At 40.6% G+C, this 19321-nt stretch overlaps 1 protein-coding gene across 1 annotated transcript; it reads left to right on the top strand.

Annotated features, from left to right (window-relative positions):
* Nucleotides 1-411: 411 nt before the first annotated feature.
* On the top strand, nt 412-1518 carry LOC127526932 (trace amine-associated receptor 4-like). Its single transcript, XM_051924172.1, has one exon. The coding sequence runs from the start codon at nt 463-465 to the stop codon at nt 1489-1491; it is 1029 nt and encodes a 342-aa protein (XP_051780132.1). The 5' UTR covers nt 412-462; the 3' UTR covers nt 1492-1518.
* The last annotated feature ends 17803 nt before the right edge of the window (nt 1519-19321 follow it).

Raw genomic sequence — 19321 nt, 5'->3', positions numbered from 1 at the left:
GGATTTGTCATTTCTATAGTCACACACCATGAATAATCTTTTAAATTACTACAGATAATTTTACCAGTCATTTAAAAAAATATCCTGCATCTACTACATACACTTAAAATCAGAGGAAGCATATATTTTATGTTACAAATTAGTCAGTACAAGTCAGTTTACAAAGACATGCAAACATTGCTTTGTTTAACACTGTTATAACATGTCTTAAATTTGTTTACTTTTTGGCTTTGATAATATATTTGAATTAACTTACTTACTTTTTTTTAACATAGCAAACTTTTTAATTTTTTTATTTTAAATAATCAAAACAGGGTTCTCAAGTTTTTTTTTTCTTTTGTGGTGGTACATTTAGTCATGTATGTCTTTTATTATAAACCTAAGTACTAAATATACTTTTTCTTTTTCAGGCAATTATTGGCTTAATTCAATAAATAAACAGTATCACCTTCACTCAGGAAAATGAATTCAAGTGTTCCATACACTGATCCTGAATCATATTGCTTTGAAAATACCTTATGTTACAAGACACCGTGGACGATTGGTTCTAGGATTGCTTTGTATTTTTTCTTTTGTATAATTGTTATAATAACAATTACGGGAAATTTGATTGTAGTAATTTCCATTTCACATTTTAAACAGCTTCATTCACCAAATAATCTTCTTGTTCTTTCACTGGCATTTGCAGACCTCATGCTTGGTGTGTGTGTTCTTCCTTTTAGCATTATGATAGCTATTGAAAGCTGCTGGTATCTGGGCGCTGTGTTCTGTAAGATGCATACAATTATAGATGTAATGCTCTGCACAGTATCAATTTTTCATTTAGGATTTATTGCCATTGATCGCTATTATGCAGTATGTGATCCATTGTCCTATCCAAATAAAATCACCATTAGAATTGCACTCATCTTTATATTTGTTGGTTGGACAACTGGATTTATGTACAGCTTTGGATTAATTTTCAAGAATGCTTTTAATCAAGGGTATGAAGATCTGTTTACTCAGTTATCATGCAATGGTGATAAATGTATACTTTTTTATAATGAAACATGGGCCTTAGTTAATGCTTGCACATTTATGATACCTTGCTTTGCAATGATTAGTACGTACAGACAAATTTTTAAAGTGGCTCGTAGACAAGCCAGAACAATACAAAGTATGGAGCACAAAGCACATTCTCTTGAAGGAAACAAGAATCGACTCGTACAAAACAGAGAATGGAAAGCTGCAAAAACGTTAGCATTAGTAATGGGGGTGTTTGTTTTCTGTTGGCTGCCTTACTTCACGTTAAATCTGGTTAATGTTTTCACAAACTTTTCTGCATCTGAGTTTTTAATTTTGTTTGCTGTTTGGCTAGGCTACATGAACTCTGCTTTTAATCCACTTATATATGCCTTTTTCTATCCTTGGTTTCGCAAAGCACTGAAACTTATAATTAGTTGTGCAATATTTGAAACAAGTTCTTCAACAGTTAAGTTATATGCTGAATAAAATATTCCTGATATTGTAAAAAAAATCCTGAAGATAAAGATGAATTAAATGTTTAAATTATTGTATAAATTAGTGAGTTTCATTAACAATAATTACTGTGTTCTTTATTAATGATGCTGACGAAGGTGAAATATTCTACTGTTCGATTATTATTCCTTGCTTTGCAGCATATGTATTTTAAGAAAGGAAAAGTGTTTTTTCTATTTTGTAGTTTTAGCACTGTTATGACTCATTACCATAATTTTAGTAGTACAGTTTTTGTAAAAATTAATCACAGGTATACTTGAAGGTAAGTTTTTTCAGTCAAAAATACATTTCACAATTAGTTTGAAAATGTCTGTGGTATACATTAAATGCTGATAAAACAAATAAGGCTAATATTTATATATAATTGCTAGAAAATGCTTACTTATTGGAAGTGCATCACTTAACTATTTGTATAATTGTAAGTGCTGGCCATTCTGTTTTACATGTCAGGTAGATAAGGTGGGAGGTATAATGTCCAGTACAAAATGTCACCTTAGTGTTGGTTCTTTAAAACAAAAGATCACACTGTCATAATGGATACTTTAGTCTGACAACAATAGAATTCAAATCAAACCCAGTGAAGCTCCTAACTGGCAAACCAGTCTCTTATTTATATGAAATGCTGGTCTCATTGCAGTAGTAATGCCTAGGTTAGAAAGCAAATGATTAATTGGGTCTTGTTCCTTTCTGGACAGGCATTTTACATTAAAGAGTCTATACTGGTGGTATTGGGATTAAGAAATGGATACTGTGTGCTAGATGCAACACTTGTACTTCACAAGATACACATGTCAACTAGGCCAGTCTGAGTGCCTTAAGTTGTGAGACAAAAAGCAAATATAATTTTTTTATCAATAATATCTCATAGGATAACATGTTTTAAGTCATCTCTGCCATATATCTCCTCTAACGAAAAAATCACAAAATGCTTATTGATAAAACCACCAATCCATCCATCTGTCCATGTTCTAAGCCCTCTTCGTCCTGAGCAGAGTCAAGGGGGAGCTGAAACCTGTACCAATAAGCATAGGGAGCAAGGCAGGAACAATCCCTCAACAGAGTTCCATCTCATTGCAGTATGAACACCACACACCATGGCCAATTTTGCCTCACCAATCCACCTAAACTGCATGTCTTTGGACTGTGTAAAGAAACTGGTACACCTGAAGGAAACCCACCCAAACACAGGAAGATCACGCAAAGTCCACACAGGAAGGACTCTTGGTCTCCGTACTGCAAGGCAGCAGCGCTGTCACTGCACCATTGTGTCACCCACTCTTGAGCATGCTACATACAATTTGCACATGAGTTAAAAATTCCTGCTGTAGATCAGTTCTTGATTTTCTGACTTGGCTTTTGTTGATGATATTGCTAAACTAAATTTTAGAGGAAACGGTATTCTTTTAAATTCAAAGAAGGGGGAATAATTGGAATTTTGGGTTTAAATAAGATTTCACCATGTAGCAGAACCTGTAAAAGTGATAGCTTCAGTCAGATTTGAATGTAAGTGCTTTGATCTGTAATCTCATACTTTTACAAAGTCTAAGGGGGTTTAGATCAAAAGCAATACACTAGAAATCATGGTCTCCTTTAACTTATTACATATAGCATTGACATTTAAAGGCTGCACATTTACGAGTCCCTTGGAATTAACACAATGTTTTAAGCATTGTACAGACAAGTACAGGTGAAAAGTAATAATACAGTGAATGATGTACAATGTCCAACGTCTCTATGTTTGTCTTTGGGGAACCCTTTTAGTGAGCTGTTCAAGAGCATAAATAGATCAAAGCATGCTGTCACTCCTGGCTTGTGTCATACTTAGGGCTTGAAGTGGGCTGGTGTACCTGTTTGTTCTTTACCAACAGGAGCATAGCATCATATTGCAGGACACCCCAGTTCTCTGCAATATTGTATGTATTTTACCATGAATCTGCCTTCTTTCCCGAATTCCTGTTCCTTGAAGTTTATGCATATAAAGTTGAGAGAATAGGGAATGCTGTGTGAACCCAAGAACCCACTTGCTAACCACATTTTAATTAACTTTTCTCTGTCTACTTCACATCTCATTTTGCATGAAACTCGCCACTACCTTTATTTTTCCTGTTTGCCCTTTTTCACTTGCCCACTCTATTTCTCTGTGGGATTACAGCATCAGCTTGTACATTGGCACTGTTCTGCTTGCCGTGTTCATTTTCATGAAGTACAGGCCCAATTTCTACACACAATCCCAGCTGAAGCAAAAAAGTATGTTTTGCCTAAGAATACCTGACTCTTACAGCTTTATTACCAACATGTGTTAGCTATTTTTCTTTTAATTTTCTTTTTTATAATGTCACCAAATTTCAATCAAATCCTTCAAGGTGTTTTTGAGATTTTGGTGTATTTAGTTTCTCTGTTGTGGTGGGGTTGTACTCCTAAATATTAATATATCAATGAGTGAGTTATTCAGTCAGACATCTTTTCTTTACTCATGATATATACTTTAGATATGGTACTGCATATACATATAAAAGAGAGCTGCACATGTTTAACAAAAACTTGTAAATATACTTATATAATCCTAATTTTATAATCGTCATACTTGTTATCTATTAAAAAAAATCCATGGTAAGTTCCCACTGTTAGTGTTCACATGTACTGCAGGTATTGTCCGTGCCTATCTACAAGGCTTAATTAACATTTAAGCATCTGTTAGTTGTTTGCTCTCTGGGGCCCTCGTGCATAATGCCATGTGTAGAATTCACACTAAAACATGGTGTACGGACAAAAGTGGAAATGTACGTATGCACAAAAAAACTAAAAAACATAAAAAAAAAAAACAAAAAAAAAACAAAAAACAAAAAAAAAAAACAAAACCGTGCGTAAGCCAACTTCCACACACTTCCGCTCCATAAATCCCGGTCAGCATGAAAAGGCAAGGAAAAACATACTACCGGTATTTGTTGGCTTAAGCAGCGGCATAAATAACAAAATGAAGTTGATTGAGTGATACAGAGTCAAGACACTCGAAAATTCAAGTTCAGAAAGTCCCACAGTGCCCGAAATAAAAAAGATGTGGTCAGATATCAAAGTCCCCAAGAAAAGGAGAGTCACAGCCTACTGTCCGAGTGTGATACGGAAGTGTATTAGGGTACAGAGAAAAGAAAAAAAATAGGGACACAGTGAATAAAAGGTCGAAATGTCCACTTTAATCTTGTAGTTTATTTTGTTATTAAAGTAGAACATCGTAAACTTAATCTTATAATCAATGTTTAATTTTGTAGAGTTTCTCAGATCCCATCGTAACTAAAGTAACATGTTAAATGCCTTGTATTCTATGAGTTCTTCTATGTGCTCTCTGTGTGCAAATCACTCCGTGCTTCTTAAATAATGTAATAAAGCGCTATATAGAGCCCAAGCCGGCAGAGACTGACGCAGAGGCACGTGCTAAAAACAAAGAGTCTTTTATTTCTCTTCAGCCATGGGGCTCACTTTCCCCGTGTCCCACAGGCCCAACACAGTCCCACAAGCACTTTCAATGACACAAACAATCCTCTAACACCACCACTTCTCCCAGGCAACCTCGTCCTCTTCCTCCCGATTCTGGCTCCCCGAGTGGTGGTGGCTGGCCCTTTTTATAGCCCACCTGGAAGTGTTCCAGGTGCTTGACCACCTGGTCCTAATTGTACTTCCGGGTGGGGCTGTAGAGATGTCCAGGTGGGCCCCGGGATCCATGCAGCACCCCCTGGCGGCCATCCCAGATTCCCACAGTGTTGTGGAGAACTCCATCTCCCATGAAACCCTGCGGGAAACTGAGGCACCATCGTCAGCCAGGGAGGCTGCCACCAAGCGTCCCGGGGGAGGTAGTGAGAACATATGTAGAGGGGGGTCCCGGCCGGGCATGGGACCAGGTCGCCCGCCACATTGCCCCTCTCCCAGATGAGCCTTATGGGGCTCATCGGCATGCCCCGCGAGGGCCGGTTCTCTCCAGGACAGGGAGTCGGCATCCTTGGCTCCATGGTTCTGCCCTGTGGAAACATAAAAAACAGGTCTGGGGGTGCTGCACTGACGCCTCTGCCACTCAGATGTCCTCTCCGGACAACACCTCCAGACGTGGCCACAGCAGCTGCAGTTGTAGCACAGCCAACTCCCTCCAGCTCGACCCTTGAGGGAGTGGAAGCAGGCAGGAAACCCCTGCCTTTTTGCCTGCTCGGTTGAGGGCACATGACGTTTCCGCCCCTCAACAGCGTAGCCCTCCTGTGCCCTCACGCTGACGGGCTTTCACTGCGTACTGTTGGGAGACTCCCGTTTCTTTCCCCAGGTCCTCTGCTTTCTCTGGGGTGCACTGACGGTCTGGATCCCTCTATGGGAAGAAGATGGACCCCTCACCATCTGCACCCCTTTAGACGGCCACGAGACTGGCGCCGGCAGGCGGGGCGGAGTTGTTTGGCAGCCGACATCCACCAGCTGCCTCAACTCACGTTCCTCTGCCACGCTGTCAGTCATCGCAGCAGCGTCTTGTGTAGTGGGCGGAGTGGCCTGGCAAGCAGTACTGATCATGACTGCTGCCGTTGCATTCCGCCCCCTTTCCTCTATGGCCCAGGGTTCACCTACCTGTGCCGCAGTGTCCTGCAGGTTGGAGGGCGCCAAATTTCTTCCCGAGTTTCTCCTTTGTCTCCTGCAGGACCTGAAAAAGCTTAAGCAAGGACTGCAGAGGCAGGAGGATGGATTCCACCTCCTGTGCAGCCCAAGAAAAGTTAATGTTTTTGGTCGGCGGTGGAGTCGGGTTCTCCTTGACCCCTTCCGCCGACTGCGAGCCATCTAGGCCCCGTGGAACCCCCACAATAGGCTTTCTCTTATGCCAACAAGACACATAATACATTATATTCATGATGTTACAACATCTGTTTACTGGGATCTGTTCTAAACACAACAACTGAGCTATTACCACACTGTTTCTCAGTTATAGCAAGAAGGTTCTATCTCTTACTAACTTATAGGGGGAAAAGACCATACCATTGTCTATGACTATGGAAGAAATTATATTCTATTCAAATTAAGCAAACATTAATATGAGTTTAACTCAGAACTTTAACTTTCTAAGATTGGCTCTTACAATAATAATAGTAATAATAAGAAGAATAATACGATAAAAAACTATGAAATATACACAATATGAAAGCATAAGTATAGTATACATGTATATATAATGTAGACAGTGCAAATGGTTCATATAGTGGCACAGGTTGTGGAATATTACAATTGTAGTTCAGGTTTACAGTGAGATAATTGTACGTACAAGCTCAAACAGTTCTACCAGGAGCACTTGATGGACTGATTGAGTGTGTTTGTAGCTCTTGGGATGAAACTATTTCTGAACCGTGAGGTCCCTACAGGAAAGGCTCTGAAGCATTTGCTGAATGAGTGAAGTTCAAATAGACTGTGCGCTCGACACAAAATCTGCCATAGAGCTTTTAGATCAGATGCTGTACAGCTGTGATTCCAAACTCAGATACAGTGGGTTAAAGTACCCTGAGTGGTGCACTAAGAGTAACAATGCTAAAGCAGCTATGGTATTTGGAATAGTTTGAACATTCCGTAAGCCATTATATTGTTACTGGTTGATTACTATCAGATGCCTTAAGTTTATAAACAATATGCAGTTAATCTTAATGTATTTGATAAAGCCACGCCATGGATGTGAATCTAAAAAAAGAAAAGGAAACCACACAGGAACAGTGACACTACTTTGACGCTGGGTGCCACCAGTTTGCAAAACCGAGCAGAAAACTTGTGTATGCAATTGATTGTGCTGGTGTGAGAATGTGCGTGGCTTAACGCCAAGTTTAGTTTTTATACATCGCGATGTGAGTGTGAAATGGGCACACGCAACATTTTTGTGCATACGCTCCATTTATACATGAGGCCCTTGGACTTCTGACCTCCTGGCTGTTCCACAGATGAGACTGTGCACAATGGGCTACCTAGCTTTTTGTTCTATTGCACCTTGCCTACGGAGTAAGATTCCACAGTCTGTCCGAAGCTCTGTGATACTAACTGCTGTACTTTTAATAAGAATTTAAAGACTCATTTGTTTCAGTGTGCTTTTAATAATCTGTAATAAGTAATATTTACTTATGTTTTCTGTTGAAACTTAAAACTTTATTTTTTATATACAGTTTTAAATAGTATTATTGTTTGTATTTATGAGTTTCATTTCTTGATTTCTAAAGCACATAGGGATGACTATGTTATATTAGTGTGCTATGTAAATAAAAACTATTATTATTATTGTTATTTGCCCTCTTATACTTTTGAGGCCGCCTTGACAAAGGTGCTTGTTTTTGAACTTACATTTATTAACAAAATCATATTTACTGCCTGTGCTATTACTGAATATAACCAAATTTTTAAAAACAATGCAAAATTAAGAAGCTATTTCAAAATTAGCTTTTATGTGTTTATTCAGTAAAGATTATTTTACCAGTGTCTGAATTTCTCAGTCATAAATTAAAATTATTTTTCAGGTGTACTGCATTTTTCTAGTCTCTTAACAAATATACTAAATATATGTGAATATATTTAAAATAATTCCTTACATCTAAAAAAATATCACCAAAATAACAGGACCACTAGTGCTAGCTAACAACTTTGTCAAAGATTATTACTGAAAAGATTCAGATCCTCTGAGAATCAACTTTATTGTGGTACTGTTTTTAAATTAATGTGGAAGGAATGTCTCTCCTCTCTATTCTAGAAGAATACCTATAAATTATGGTGGTACATTTAGCCTTTTTAAATGTAGGAACAACCATAATGAAATAAATTAAACTAAAGGTTAGCCCAAGAAAATCGGCTAAGCTAATTTTAATGAGTTTTATGTGATCGTTATTGAACTTTAATATTAAAGGCATGCATATATTTTGAAAAAAGAAAAATGCACACAATTATTAGTGTACAATAAACAGCTTATTACAAATCATGAATAAATACTGTGAAAACAGATAAAATATATTTTACAGGAAGTCCAAACAGCTATGAAATGATTGACATTTACTGATTTTAAAAAGTGTTGATTGTTTAGAATAAAAGATGTGAAGTGTAAGTGCATAAAAATACTTATACTATTGAACATTATATAAATCTTTTTTCTTTTCTTAGTAAAAGTTCTAATGTGGTATTTATCAGAGTGATTTGTAATTTCTTTAGATTAACTCTGAGATACAAACCATTTTGATTCATGTATGAAGCACTGTGGATGGTACAATGTTTAGTTAATTTGGGTTCAATTGATTGCTCAGTCTGTGGTGGGTTGGCACCCTGCCCGGGATTGGTTCCTGCCTTGTGCCCTGTGTTGGCTGGGATTGGCTCCAGCAGACCCCCGTGACCCGGTGTTCAGATTCAGCGGGTTGGAAAATGGATGGATGGATGGATGATTGCTCAGTTACTGTCTATTTAGAGTCTGCATGTTCTCCCTGTGTTAAGAGGGATTTTCTTTTGACACACTGGGTTTATCACAGAAATGTTTGTTAGGTTTTTAGTCCCCTTTTAATAAATTAGATAATTTACAGAATACATACATTATACATGAACACATTAATTTTCTTTAATTGGTTGATTGACTGTTTTCCTTTATAAAGGCTTAATGTTAAGCTAGTCAGTGTCTCCAAGTTACTAAACTGTGAGTTAACATATCCTTGTGTTTAGCAGCCTGTTACAGAGCAATCACAATGATCCAGGCTGATTTTTTTTTTAATTTAGGGATGTGAATACAAAATATATTTTTTTGAACTTTGAAATGGTCACGGGGGTCTGCTGGAGCCAATCCCAGCCAACACAGGGTGCAAGGCAGGAATCAATCCCAGGCAGGGCGCCAACCCACCACAGGACACACACACACCCCAAGCACACACTAGGGCCAATTTAGAATCGCCAATCCACCTAACCTGCATGTCTTTGGACTGTGGGAGGAAACCGGAGCACCTGGAGGAAACCCACACAGACACGGGGAGAACATGCAAACTCCACGCAGGGATGGACCCAGGAAGCGAACCCAAGTCTCCTTACTGCGAGGCAGCAGTGCTACCACTGCACCACCATGCCGCCCTAAGAAACTAAAGTGACACGCAAATTATCTGAAAATGAAAAAAAAAAACTCTTAGAGGGCCATGTTTTGTCTGGATTTCCACGGGACTCATGGAACTCATGATTAATAATTAACAATTTAATTTTAGTTTTGTGGTTTGAAGAGAGTTATGTTGTGTATATAATAATTTAGAAATGACACAAAACTTTAGAAAACAGACTTAACAAATTATCATAAGGTACAGAGAGCAAGATACGTCTTTTCAGAAGACCTCAGATGAGATACAAATTTTCATCTAAACCACATCATCGTCAGATGTGAACTTCCCCCATTTGCAAGGGAGATCATGGTGGGATGAGACCAAGAAGATGGTATTATCTACAAAGACAAGAGATGCAAATTTTAGGTTTACAAAGCAGATACTGTTTGAACCTCTGCTTTGATATCCTGTCCATCAAACTCATAAACAGGAGTGGGGATTGTTAGATTAAACCACTTATATATGCATACTTTGAGTTATTTTGTGGTTATGTTAACAGGAAAATGTATTAGGAAGTTTTTTATTTATTTGTATTGATTTCTGTTCATAAAGTTTATTTTTCATTCCATTCTTTGTTCACAGGATGCTAGTTTTGCAACACATAACTGTGGTCATTATCTTTATTATGTCACCAGTACTGTTATCCCTGTGGTTGAATAAAGAAAATAACTTTTAGAGTTTCCTGTTCAAAGCAGCCATAGCTTTAGATTTTGTCTGGGTTTTCAACTCATTTTCGCCTTTTATTTTGCTCCATGTTTTGCCATTGTTTTTGTGTTGCCTTCCAGGCAGTCATTTTGGCTCTGACTTAGACTTATTTTTTTGACTAGGATTTTTGTCTTTTTTGTCATCTCCAGATAAAATCAGGTGTTCACAATACCCTTTGACACTCCTGTGTCATAGCATACCAAGGGAGATGGATAACATGTTAGCCAAAAAAAACTGCCTGTGAGAGGAGCAGATGACCATGAATCAAAACAGTTCCATGGCTTTGTCAGTCAATGCAATTTGGTTTTCAACCTCCAACCTTGCACATATACTGACAAAAAGGCACAAGTAGCATTTATTTTCTCACAACTCTCAAATCAGCCTCTTTATAAGCTGTCAAACCTGTATATGAATAAGCACCCATATACCCTACAAGAGTAGACTTTTTTAAAAAAGAGTTTGATTGAATTTTTGACATCCCTGATCATACTTGAATGGCACGTAATAACCTATTGAAATTGAAACAAGGTAACAAGACTATATGGGATTTCATTATTACCCTTGTGATAGTAATAATCAACGCAGAAAGTCTCAAAAACAGTTGGGGAATGACCCCATATAAAATTCTGGACAGAATGAAAAAAATGGTGCAAAACTGGAATAAAATAAGAGCATTTGACAATGGAACAATGAATACATTGAGTTTTACAGGAAATGACATCAAATGCGGATGGACTTTAATGACGTTATCATTGAGGACCAGAAGTGAGAAGGGATCAGTGTCCCTGTCCTTCCACTCTTTCTGCAAAGTAATATGAAATACTCGTTCAGTCGGCCAACGACTGGATTGTTTGACCAACAACCTTTTCTTTCCTTAATTTCATAAGGGCCCTGCCAATGTGCCAATAATTTAGAGTGGGAAGTGGGAATCAGCACCTTAACATGGTCTCCCGGATGAAATTCGTGAAGGATGGTGTTTCTGTTATAATATCGCACCTGAGCTGCTTGAGCTTTTTCCATATGGTCTTATAGTACAGGTCTAATTTTCGCCAATCTATCGCGTAATTGAGCGATATATTCCAAAATATTAGAGGAGGGAAAGACCTCTTCTTCCCACCCTTCTTTTAACATGTCCAATAGAACTCGGGGTTGTCTACCATATAATAATTCAAAACGAGAAAAGCCCGTCAAGGTCTGCGGTACTTCCTGGTAGGCAATGAGCACGAGGGGAATCAACTTATCCCAGTTACTCCCATCCTCACTAACTACCTTATGTAACATCTGTTCCAGAGTCTTATTAAATTATTCTGCCAGTCCATCTGTTTGAGAATGATAGACCGATGTCTTTAGATGTTTAATTTGCAGTAACTTACTAACTTCACTGAACGTTTCCGAAGTGAAGTGAATCCCTTGGTCTGTTAGAACCACTTTGGGGATCCCTACATGAGTGAATATCCCTACCAATTCACCTGCGATTACTTTAGGAGTCGCTGAGCATACAGGAACAGCCTCCAGAAATCGAGTGGCATAATCTACAATAACCAAAATATATTTATAGCCACATAATGAGGGTTCTAATGGTCCTACTAGGTCAACACCAACCTGTTCAAAGGGAATATCAATCAAGGGAATAGGAATAAGTGGAGCATGGTCCTCCTAGGAATCTGATGAAGCTGACACTCTGGACACAAACTACAGAATCGTCTGACCTCCTCATGTATTCCTGGCCAATAAAATCTGAACTTAATTGTTTATAATGTTTTTTCTGTGCCCTAAAACGTGGGCATGTGCTAACTCACATACCTGCCGCTGGTAGGTACGCGGAATTAACAACAAACTCCTGACCTCACCCTCATGTTCTGCCACTCGATACAAGAGATCATTTTCAATAACAAAGTAGGTCATTTGTGAATTGGAATTGTAGGACATTTTCCCATTGTCTGAAACAACTGCATTTCTAGCAAATTTGAAGGAATCATCGTTTCATTGCTTCCGTTTAAAGGAGGATGGCGTTAGTTTAAACTGAGTATTTAAGTCCTGAATATGATCCCTAGCGACCTCAATGGGTGGAGTGTCAGAACACACAGGTTCACCGGTTGTTGGGGTAACTTCTGGCTTACCTGAAGGATCGTCAATCACATCACATTGGATGGTCGCATGGGTCCTGGTTGCTGTCGTACACAGCGTGGAAGCAGCCGGACTTTCTTTATCCATTAACAAGCCCATGTTTTTTTAGAGGGAGTAGTATTGTTTATGCTGCTGTTTATGTCAGACCAGTCCTGCCCCAAGATCACTGGATAGAGTGGATCGGGTAATACCTCTACCACCAACGTTTTCATGTTGTTTTCTACTGAAATGATACAGGAGGAGGATTTGTAATAAAGAGTTTCTCTGTGGATACATCTAAGACTGGTCTTAATTTTTAGCCTCTGTTGCAGCAAAATATAATGGTGAGCAACAATGGAAATATTACTCCCGGAATCAGACATACTGATGTTACTTTATATCCATTAACAATTACTACTCCCGTATACGGGAGAGACAAAAGGTTAACTATAGCACAGTACCTGTCTCCCTTGGTGAGTGAAAAATCCATTGGCTCCATTTTAGGGCAAGCAGGGAATATACGTCCAACTCCCCCACCCCACACTTGAAACAGTGGGGAAGGTTAAACTGCTTCTTCTTTTTTCGGACAGGAGCCTCTGTGGTTTGTCGGGTGGGCCCAGAAGTAGTGTACATGAACCTTTCTGAGAGGTCTGTTCTGACCCGTCCAATTTACAGACCGCCCAGTGACGCTCGACCATTTCGATCAGAGTGTCCATGGAGGTGTACTCATGTTTGTGGATTTGCTGGGTGAGTTGGTGAGGGAGGCCATTCACGAAAGTCTAGCAGGCTAGGAGTTCAATCACCTTCTGGGAGTTATTAATATCTGGCCATAGCCAGTGCCTGATTTTTCCCCAGACCTCAAAGGTCTGAGTTCAGATGGCTGTTTCAGGATCGAATCTCCACTCCCACCATTCCCTCGCCTGCTGTGCCGCTGATACATTGGAGCGCTTGTACACCTCCATTTTTAGGATGTTGTAATTAGCAACCTGCTCCTCAGACAGATCATAGTAGGCTGTCTGCGCTTCCCCTTTCAAATAGGGTGCCAGAATGTTGGCCCACTCCGACCTCGGCCAGACGATGCGTTTGGCAGTTCTTTCAAATATTACAAAATAAGATACTATGTTATCCCTCTCAGTTAAATAAGTAAGCTGAGGGGGTAATGACCGAGCAGTCTCTGTCCTTACTGCCGCCGCTGCCCTGGCTTCCAACTCCGACAGTTGAGTCCTTGTTTCTCCCATTTGGAGTTTTAGGGTCTAGAGCTCCGTCATGATGGTAGACAGGACAGTTGAAAGGTCTTGTTCCTCTATCATCTTACTGGAACAATAATCTTGCTGAATATGCCAATTGTGATAGAAATAATCGACTCGGAAAGTCTCAAAAAGAGTTGGGGAATGACCCTGTATAATGTCCTGAACAGAATGAAAAAAATAGCACAAAATTGAATCAAAATAAGAACATTTGACAAAGAAGCAGTGAATACATGGAGTTTTATAACAAAATGGTTACAGGAAATGAGGTTTACAGGAAATGAAATCAAATGCGGATGGATGGAAATGACGTCATCATTGAGGACCAGAAGTGATGTTATTATGGCCTGCCGGAAGTGACGTTATTGTGGCAGGCCGGAAGTAACATCATCATGGTGGGCTGGAAGTGACATCATCATGTCGAAGCTGGAGAGTGACGTCAGCTCGGGAGAGTCGGAAGTGATGTCATTGATGGAGTATGGAGACAGGATTGTTGAATGGTAGCCATTTTGGGTGACCGGAAGTATTGAAGGTGAGTTATTGTTTATCTTCTTTAGTTCTGTTGATGGAGTGAGAAAGGCATTAGTACATACAATCAACCCTTCATCTCGTGTAATATCACTCACCTTAGAGCTTGTTGTCTGCCTCCTAAGGGCATGTGTGTGACACCCCTAAAATGCTAGCAGTTGACTACTGTTGGGATGATGCCACATTGGTAACAGTGTTTTGGAGTGGCCTATCTGATGAGATTAAGGATGAAATTAACAAATACAATCTTGAGGATGCACTTAATGCGGCCTTATATATTACACAAAAAGTGGGACCTGGATGTAAGGATCACAAATGGGAGGGACACAGTTTCAAATGTTTTTACTTTTCTTACCTAAGAAAATAAGCACAAGCAACACAGTCTCTGAGCAACAGCAATAGGAGCCAATGGAAATGGAAAAAACTAGTATTTGTTTTCAGGAGCAATATCGTCAAGCATCTGCGGGGCTATAATTTTATTGTGGGGAACCAGGGCATGTAGTTGCAAACTGATCTATGTTGCAGGTAAACTGAAGATGCAATCTCATATAGGGGTTGATGGGATAGGCACTTGTAATCAATCCTACAGGAAATAATAAAGAAACCATGGTGTTTATTGATAATGGCATGGCAGAATATTTTATTAGCATGGAGTTCTCAAGAACTTGTGGTGTGAAAATAAAACAACTAAAAATGCCTCTTCATGTAGTAGGCATTGACAGTGAACCAATTGGAGAAGAATATACTACAGAAGAACTTCTGCTACTATATTATTTGTGGGTTGTTTTCATTCTTCGTGCTGCTCTCTTATAATCTAGTGCTGGGCAGTATACCGGTTCATACCAAAACCATTTTTTACTTTTGTTATGATATAGATTTTTCTTATACCGCAACACCGGTTTAAATTGCCTAAACAACATTCGGAAAGTGGTGCAGTGGGAAACTGTTGAAGGGGGACCTTTTTCACTGCTACACCACTAAACATATGCCACAGAGGTGTTGCGCGGGGGCTCTTTTTCACTGCTACACTGTTAAACAAGCATACACCGGAGTACATGCGTTAGTAGAGGTATTGCGTGGTGAAAATGGACAGAGAACATTCTGAAACTGAAGCTGTAGCAGATGATAAAGTTGAACATGATGACACAGAAGAATGTTTGCTGGAAAAAGAAGTCACGTCTGTTGTCTGGAGATATTTTGGATTTAAAAGGTCGGATGTGGACCATTATGTTCAAATGTGTGAATACTGTTTCTATACTACTGGATAATTCTGCAAGCCAAGTTGTATTTTTTTCAATACTGTGTAATGTACCTGGGTACTGTGTAATAGTGTGACGACATGTTGACTTTATTCTCGACATTTCCACTTTAATCTTGACGCTTATGATGAGAATAAAGACATTTCTACTTTATTCTCGCTGTTTGTTATTAAAGTAGAACATCGTAAACTAAACTTCATCTTAAAATGAATATTTAATTTACTAGATTTTCTCAAACCCCGTCATCAGTTATGCAGCACATTAAATGCTTTGCGTTAAGTGTTCCCCGAGCTTCTTAAACTGACTTCCTCTTGCACTAAGAGGAGGCGCAGGCAGCACACAGAATACATTAATTTAATGATATTCCTGCTCCCTGAACATTTAGAATGCTAAGATAAATACTTGATATAAATTTCATGATGCAATGCATTAAAGCATGTATTAATCATGTGGGGGCATGGTGGCGTGGAGGCGTGCAACAATCTGGTCCTGGGTGTTCCTAGCTTTGATATTGCATGTTTTTCTGGTGGGTTTACTCAGCGTGCTTCAGTTTCCTTTTAAAGTCATGTAGGATGCCGGGTTTTGTTATGCTATATTAACCCTGCTAGTGTATGTATTGCTCGTATTCACCCTGCGATGTGCTGGCGCCATGTTCAGGATTTGCTCCTGCCTCGCACACAATGCTTGCTGGGATGGGCGCAACCCTGAATCCATCCATCCATCCATCCTCTTCCGCTTATCCGAGGTCGGGTCGCGGGGGCAGCAGCTTGAGCAGAGATGCCCAGACTTCCCTCTCTCCAGCCACTTCTTCTAGCTCTTCTGGGAGAATCCGAGGCATTCCCAGGCCAGCCGTGAGACATAGTCCCTCCAGCGTGTCCTGGGTCTTCCCCGGGGCCTCCTCCCGGTTGGACGTGCCTGGAACACCTCACCAGGGAGGCGTCCAGGAGGCATCCTGATCAGATGCCTGAGCCACCTCATCTGACTCCTCTCGATGCGGAGGAGCAGCGGCTCTACTCTGAGCCCCTCCCAGATGACTGAGCTTCTCACCCTATTTTTAAGGGAGAGCCCAGACACCCTGCGGAGGAAACTCATTTCAGCCACTTGTATTCACGATCTCGTTCTTTCGGTCACTACCCATAACTCATGACCAGGGTTGGAACATAGATCGACTGGTAAATTGAGAAATTAAATTAAATTAAATTAATTTAATTAAAGAAAATTCAGCCTCCCTGGAAAAGTCTATTCGGGGGTTCTGGAGAGGAGGGTCTATCGGATAGTCAAACCTCAGATTCAGGAGGAACAGTGTGGTTTTCGTCCTGGTCGCGGAACAGTGGACCAGCTCTACACCCTTAGCAACCCTGAATGGATGGCATAATTAAATATGTATAACAAAGATTTTTTTTTAAAGTTCTGAACACTCCGTGGTCTAAGTTTATAACTAATTTTAATTTCACAAGGACGTTTATTATGTGGCGATTGGTTATGTGGAGAAAGAAAAAGGAAGAATAGGAACTGGGGGTTTAATATGTCAGAAAGAGACAGCACGCATGCAATAAAGAAAACCCGCTCAGAAGAACATCCATTGAATTCTGTGTTCGTGTTGTCGGGCACCAGATCATGAACCCAACATTTACACAATATTAAAATTAAACCTGTGCGATACTCATTCATACATCCAGTTTTTTGGAACCTTGTCACACCTGCCATAAAGTTCTCTACACTGAACGTACACCTGGGGACCCCTTACTGTGAGGGAGCAGCACTACCGCCACACTACCGTGCATGTTTAATACCTGCTTTAATGCATTTCATCCTGAAAATGATATCAAGTATATACTGTATCTTACCATTCTAAATTTTCTGAGAGCAGGGATACCATGAAGTGAATGTATTGTGTGCGGTGATTGCTGCCAGCGCCTCCTCTTAGTGCGGAGGAAGTCAGTTTAAGAAGCGCGCAGTGATTAACAACTGGGTTGGGGAACACTTAACACAAAGCATTTAATGTGCTACATTAACTTATGACAGGGTTTGAGAAAATCTAATAACTTAAAACATTAATTTTAGGATGAAGTTTAGTTTACGACATTCTACTTTAATTATAAAATAAACTATGAAAATAAAGTGGAAATGTTGACTTTAATCTCGACATATAGTTTTTTTTTCTTCCCTGTGTCCGTATGTTTTTTTTCTTCACTGTGGCCCTAATACCATTCCGTAGGCCTATACCACAAATAGCATTATAAATGCAAGTTTCAGTTTTATTATTTATCTATTGTGATGGACGACCGGCTATGGACTCTGGTTGCCACCCCCAGGCCGCTAGGAGGAGCCCTCCGGACAGCATGATGGTGCCCCGAATGCCAGCAGGGCCTCATGGACTTTGTAGTTTATATACACAGCCCTGCTGGAAACCTTGGGGACCACCGGGAGTCGCTCTAGGGGGACTAGTGGGCTCTTGTGTGCCCTATAACCCGGGAGTGCGTCAGCATCACGTGTCCGGAAGGAACGACGTGCTCCCGGGATGAAGAAGAGGACTGTTTGCCCTGACCCGGAAGGTAAACGGACTTGTGGGTTTGGCCAGGAACCATTTCCGGGTCAGGGGCTATAAAAGGACTACGGGAAGCCCAGTACACTGAGCTGAGCTGGGAGGTAGGGTGGCAAGTGTCTGGGCGAGGAGGAGAGAGGATTGGTTTATTGAAGAGTTTATTGTATATGAGTGTGGAGTGGAGGGTGCTTGGTGCACTGTGTAATAGCAAAATAAATATTAGTTATACTTTCACCTGGTCATAAGAGTGGTACCTGAGAGTGTTAGAGGTGGCTCCACGCCTCAACTGCTACACTGGTGTAGTCGACAGGATTCTCTGGCCGTCGGATTTGGCAGAGGACCTGAATTTAAATAAATTTTACTGTGGACAGAACCCTGAGAAGACAACGTTCAGACACACTGCAACATCGCCAAAACCTTCCGTTTCCAAGGACGTCATGGGAAAGAAGAAGACAAAGCAGAGCGGCAGCCCAAGTGGAGGTCCTATGTTTAATATGGCCTATGCTCAAGACGAGCCATGGAGCGGTTACGCGTCTCGGGAGAGACATCCGGAGGAGGACGACTTCAAAGAGGTATGTGCCGGGGAAGCATTTGAAAACCTTTTTAAAATAACCCATTTTGTCCCGTGCACATACCTCCCAGGTGTCCACCCGGAGACTCTGCGGAAGGCAGGAAAACCTCCTGAAGACGATGGTATACGCGCGTCACTGCCTGAAAATAAAAAGAAGGACTTCCGCATGTCGGGTGCTGGTGAAGGGCACGTGACCACCCCGGAAAGAGTGGGGGAAACAGACAGTATGCGTCCTGATGTTTTTGCCTTCACCTGTAAAAAGACGGTCTTGGCCTGTTCGAAGGAGAAGGGGGAGGCGAGCAAAGCACCGCTCAACCCGCAAGAAGGTAAGGAGAGCCGGGATGTAGCTGATCAATCTGTCGACAAATTCATAAAGACAGACGGCAGTTTGCCAAAGAAGGCAACCCGGCCCTCAGACGAAAAAAACTCCAAATCCCAGAAGCCTCCACGAAGCCCGTCAGAGCACGTGCCGACAGCGGGCGTGCTCATTAGCTCCCAGCCGGAGGGTAAGGCTAGTGATCTCTTGAGCATGCCTCCAGCTGAATTAAATAACTTTTTTGATGTGCGCGAGCTGGAGAAGTTGCTTCAGCCCGTGCACAGTTCCTTACAGATTGTGGCAACAATACAGAAGATTGTTGGAGAGTTGGGAGCAGCAGCTGAAGCGCCGTTAAAAAAGCTGGATGAATACCTACGGCGGTTTGGTCGAGAGCGTCCCGTGTTATATGATTTGGCGG

The sequence above is a fragment of the Erpetoichthys calabaricus genome, chromosome 3 (assembly GCF_900747795.2).
Source record: "Erpetoichthys calabaricus chromosome 3, fErpCal1.3, whole genome shotgun sequence".
In the NCBI taxonomy this organism is placed as follows: Eukaryota; Metazoa; Chordata; class Cladistia; order Polypteriformes; family Polypteridae; genus Erpetoichthys; species Erpetoichthys calabaricus.
The sequence above is the reverse complement of the archived record's forward strand: the minus strand, read 5'-3'. Positions and strand labels throughout refer to the sequence as shown.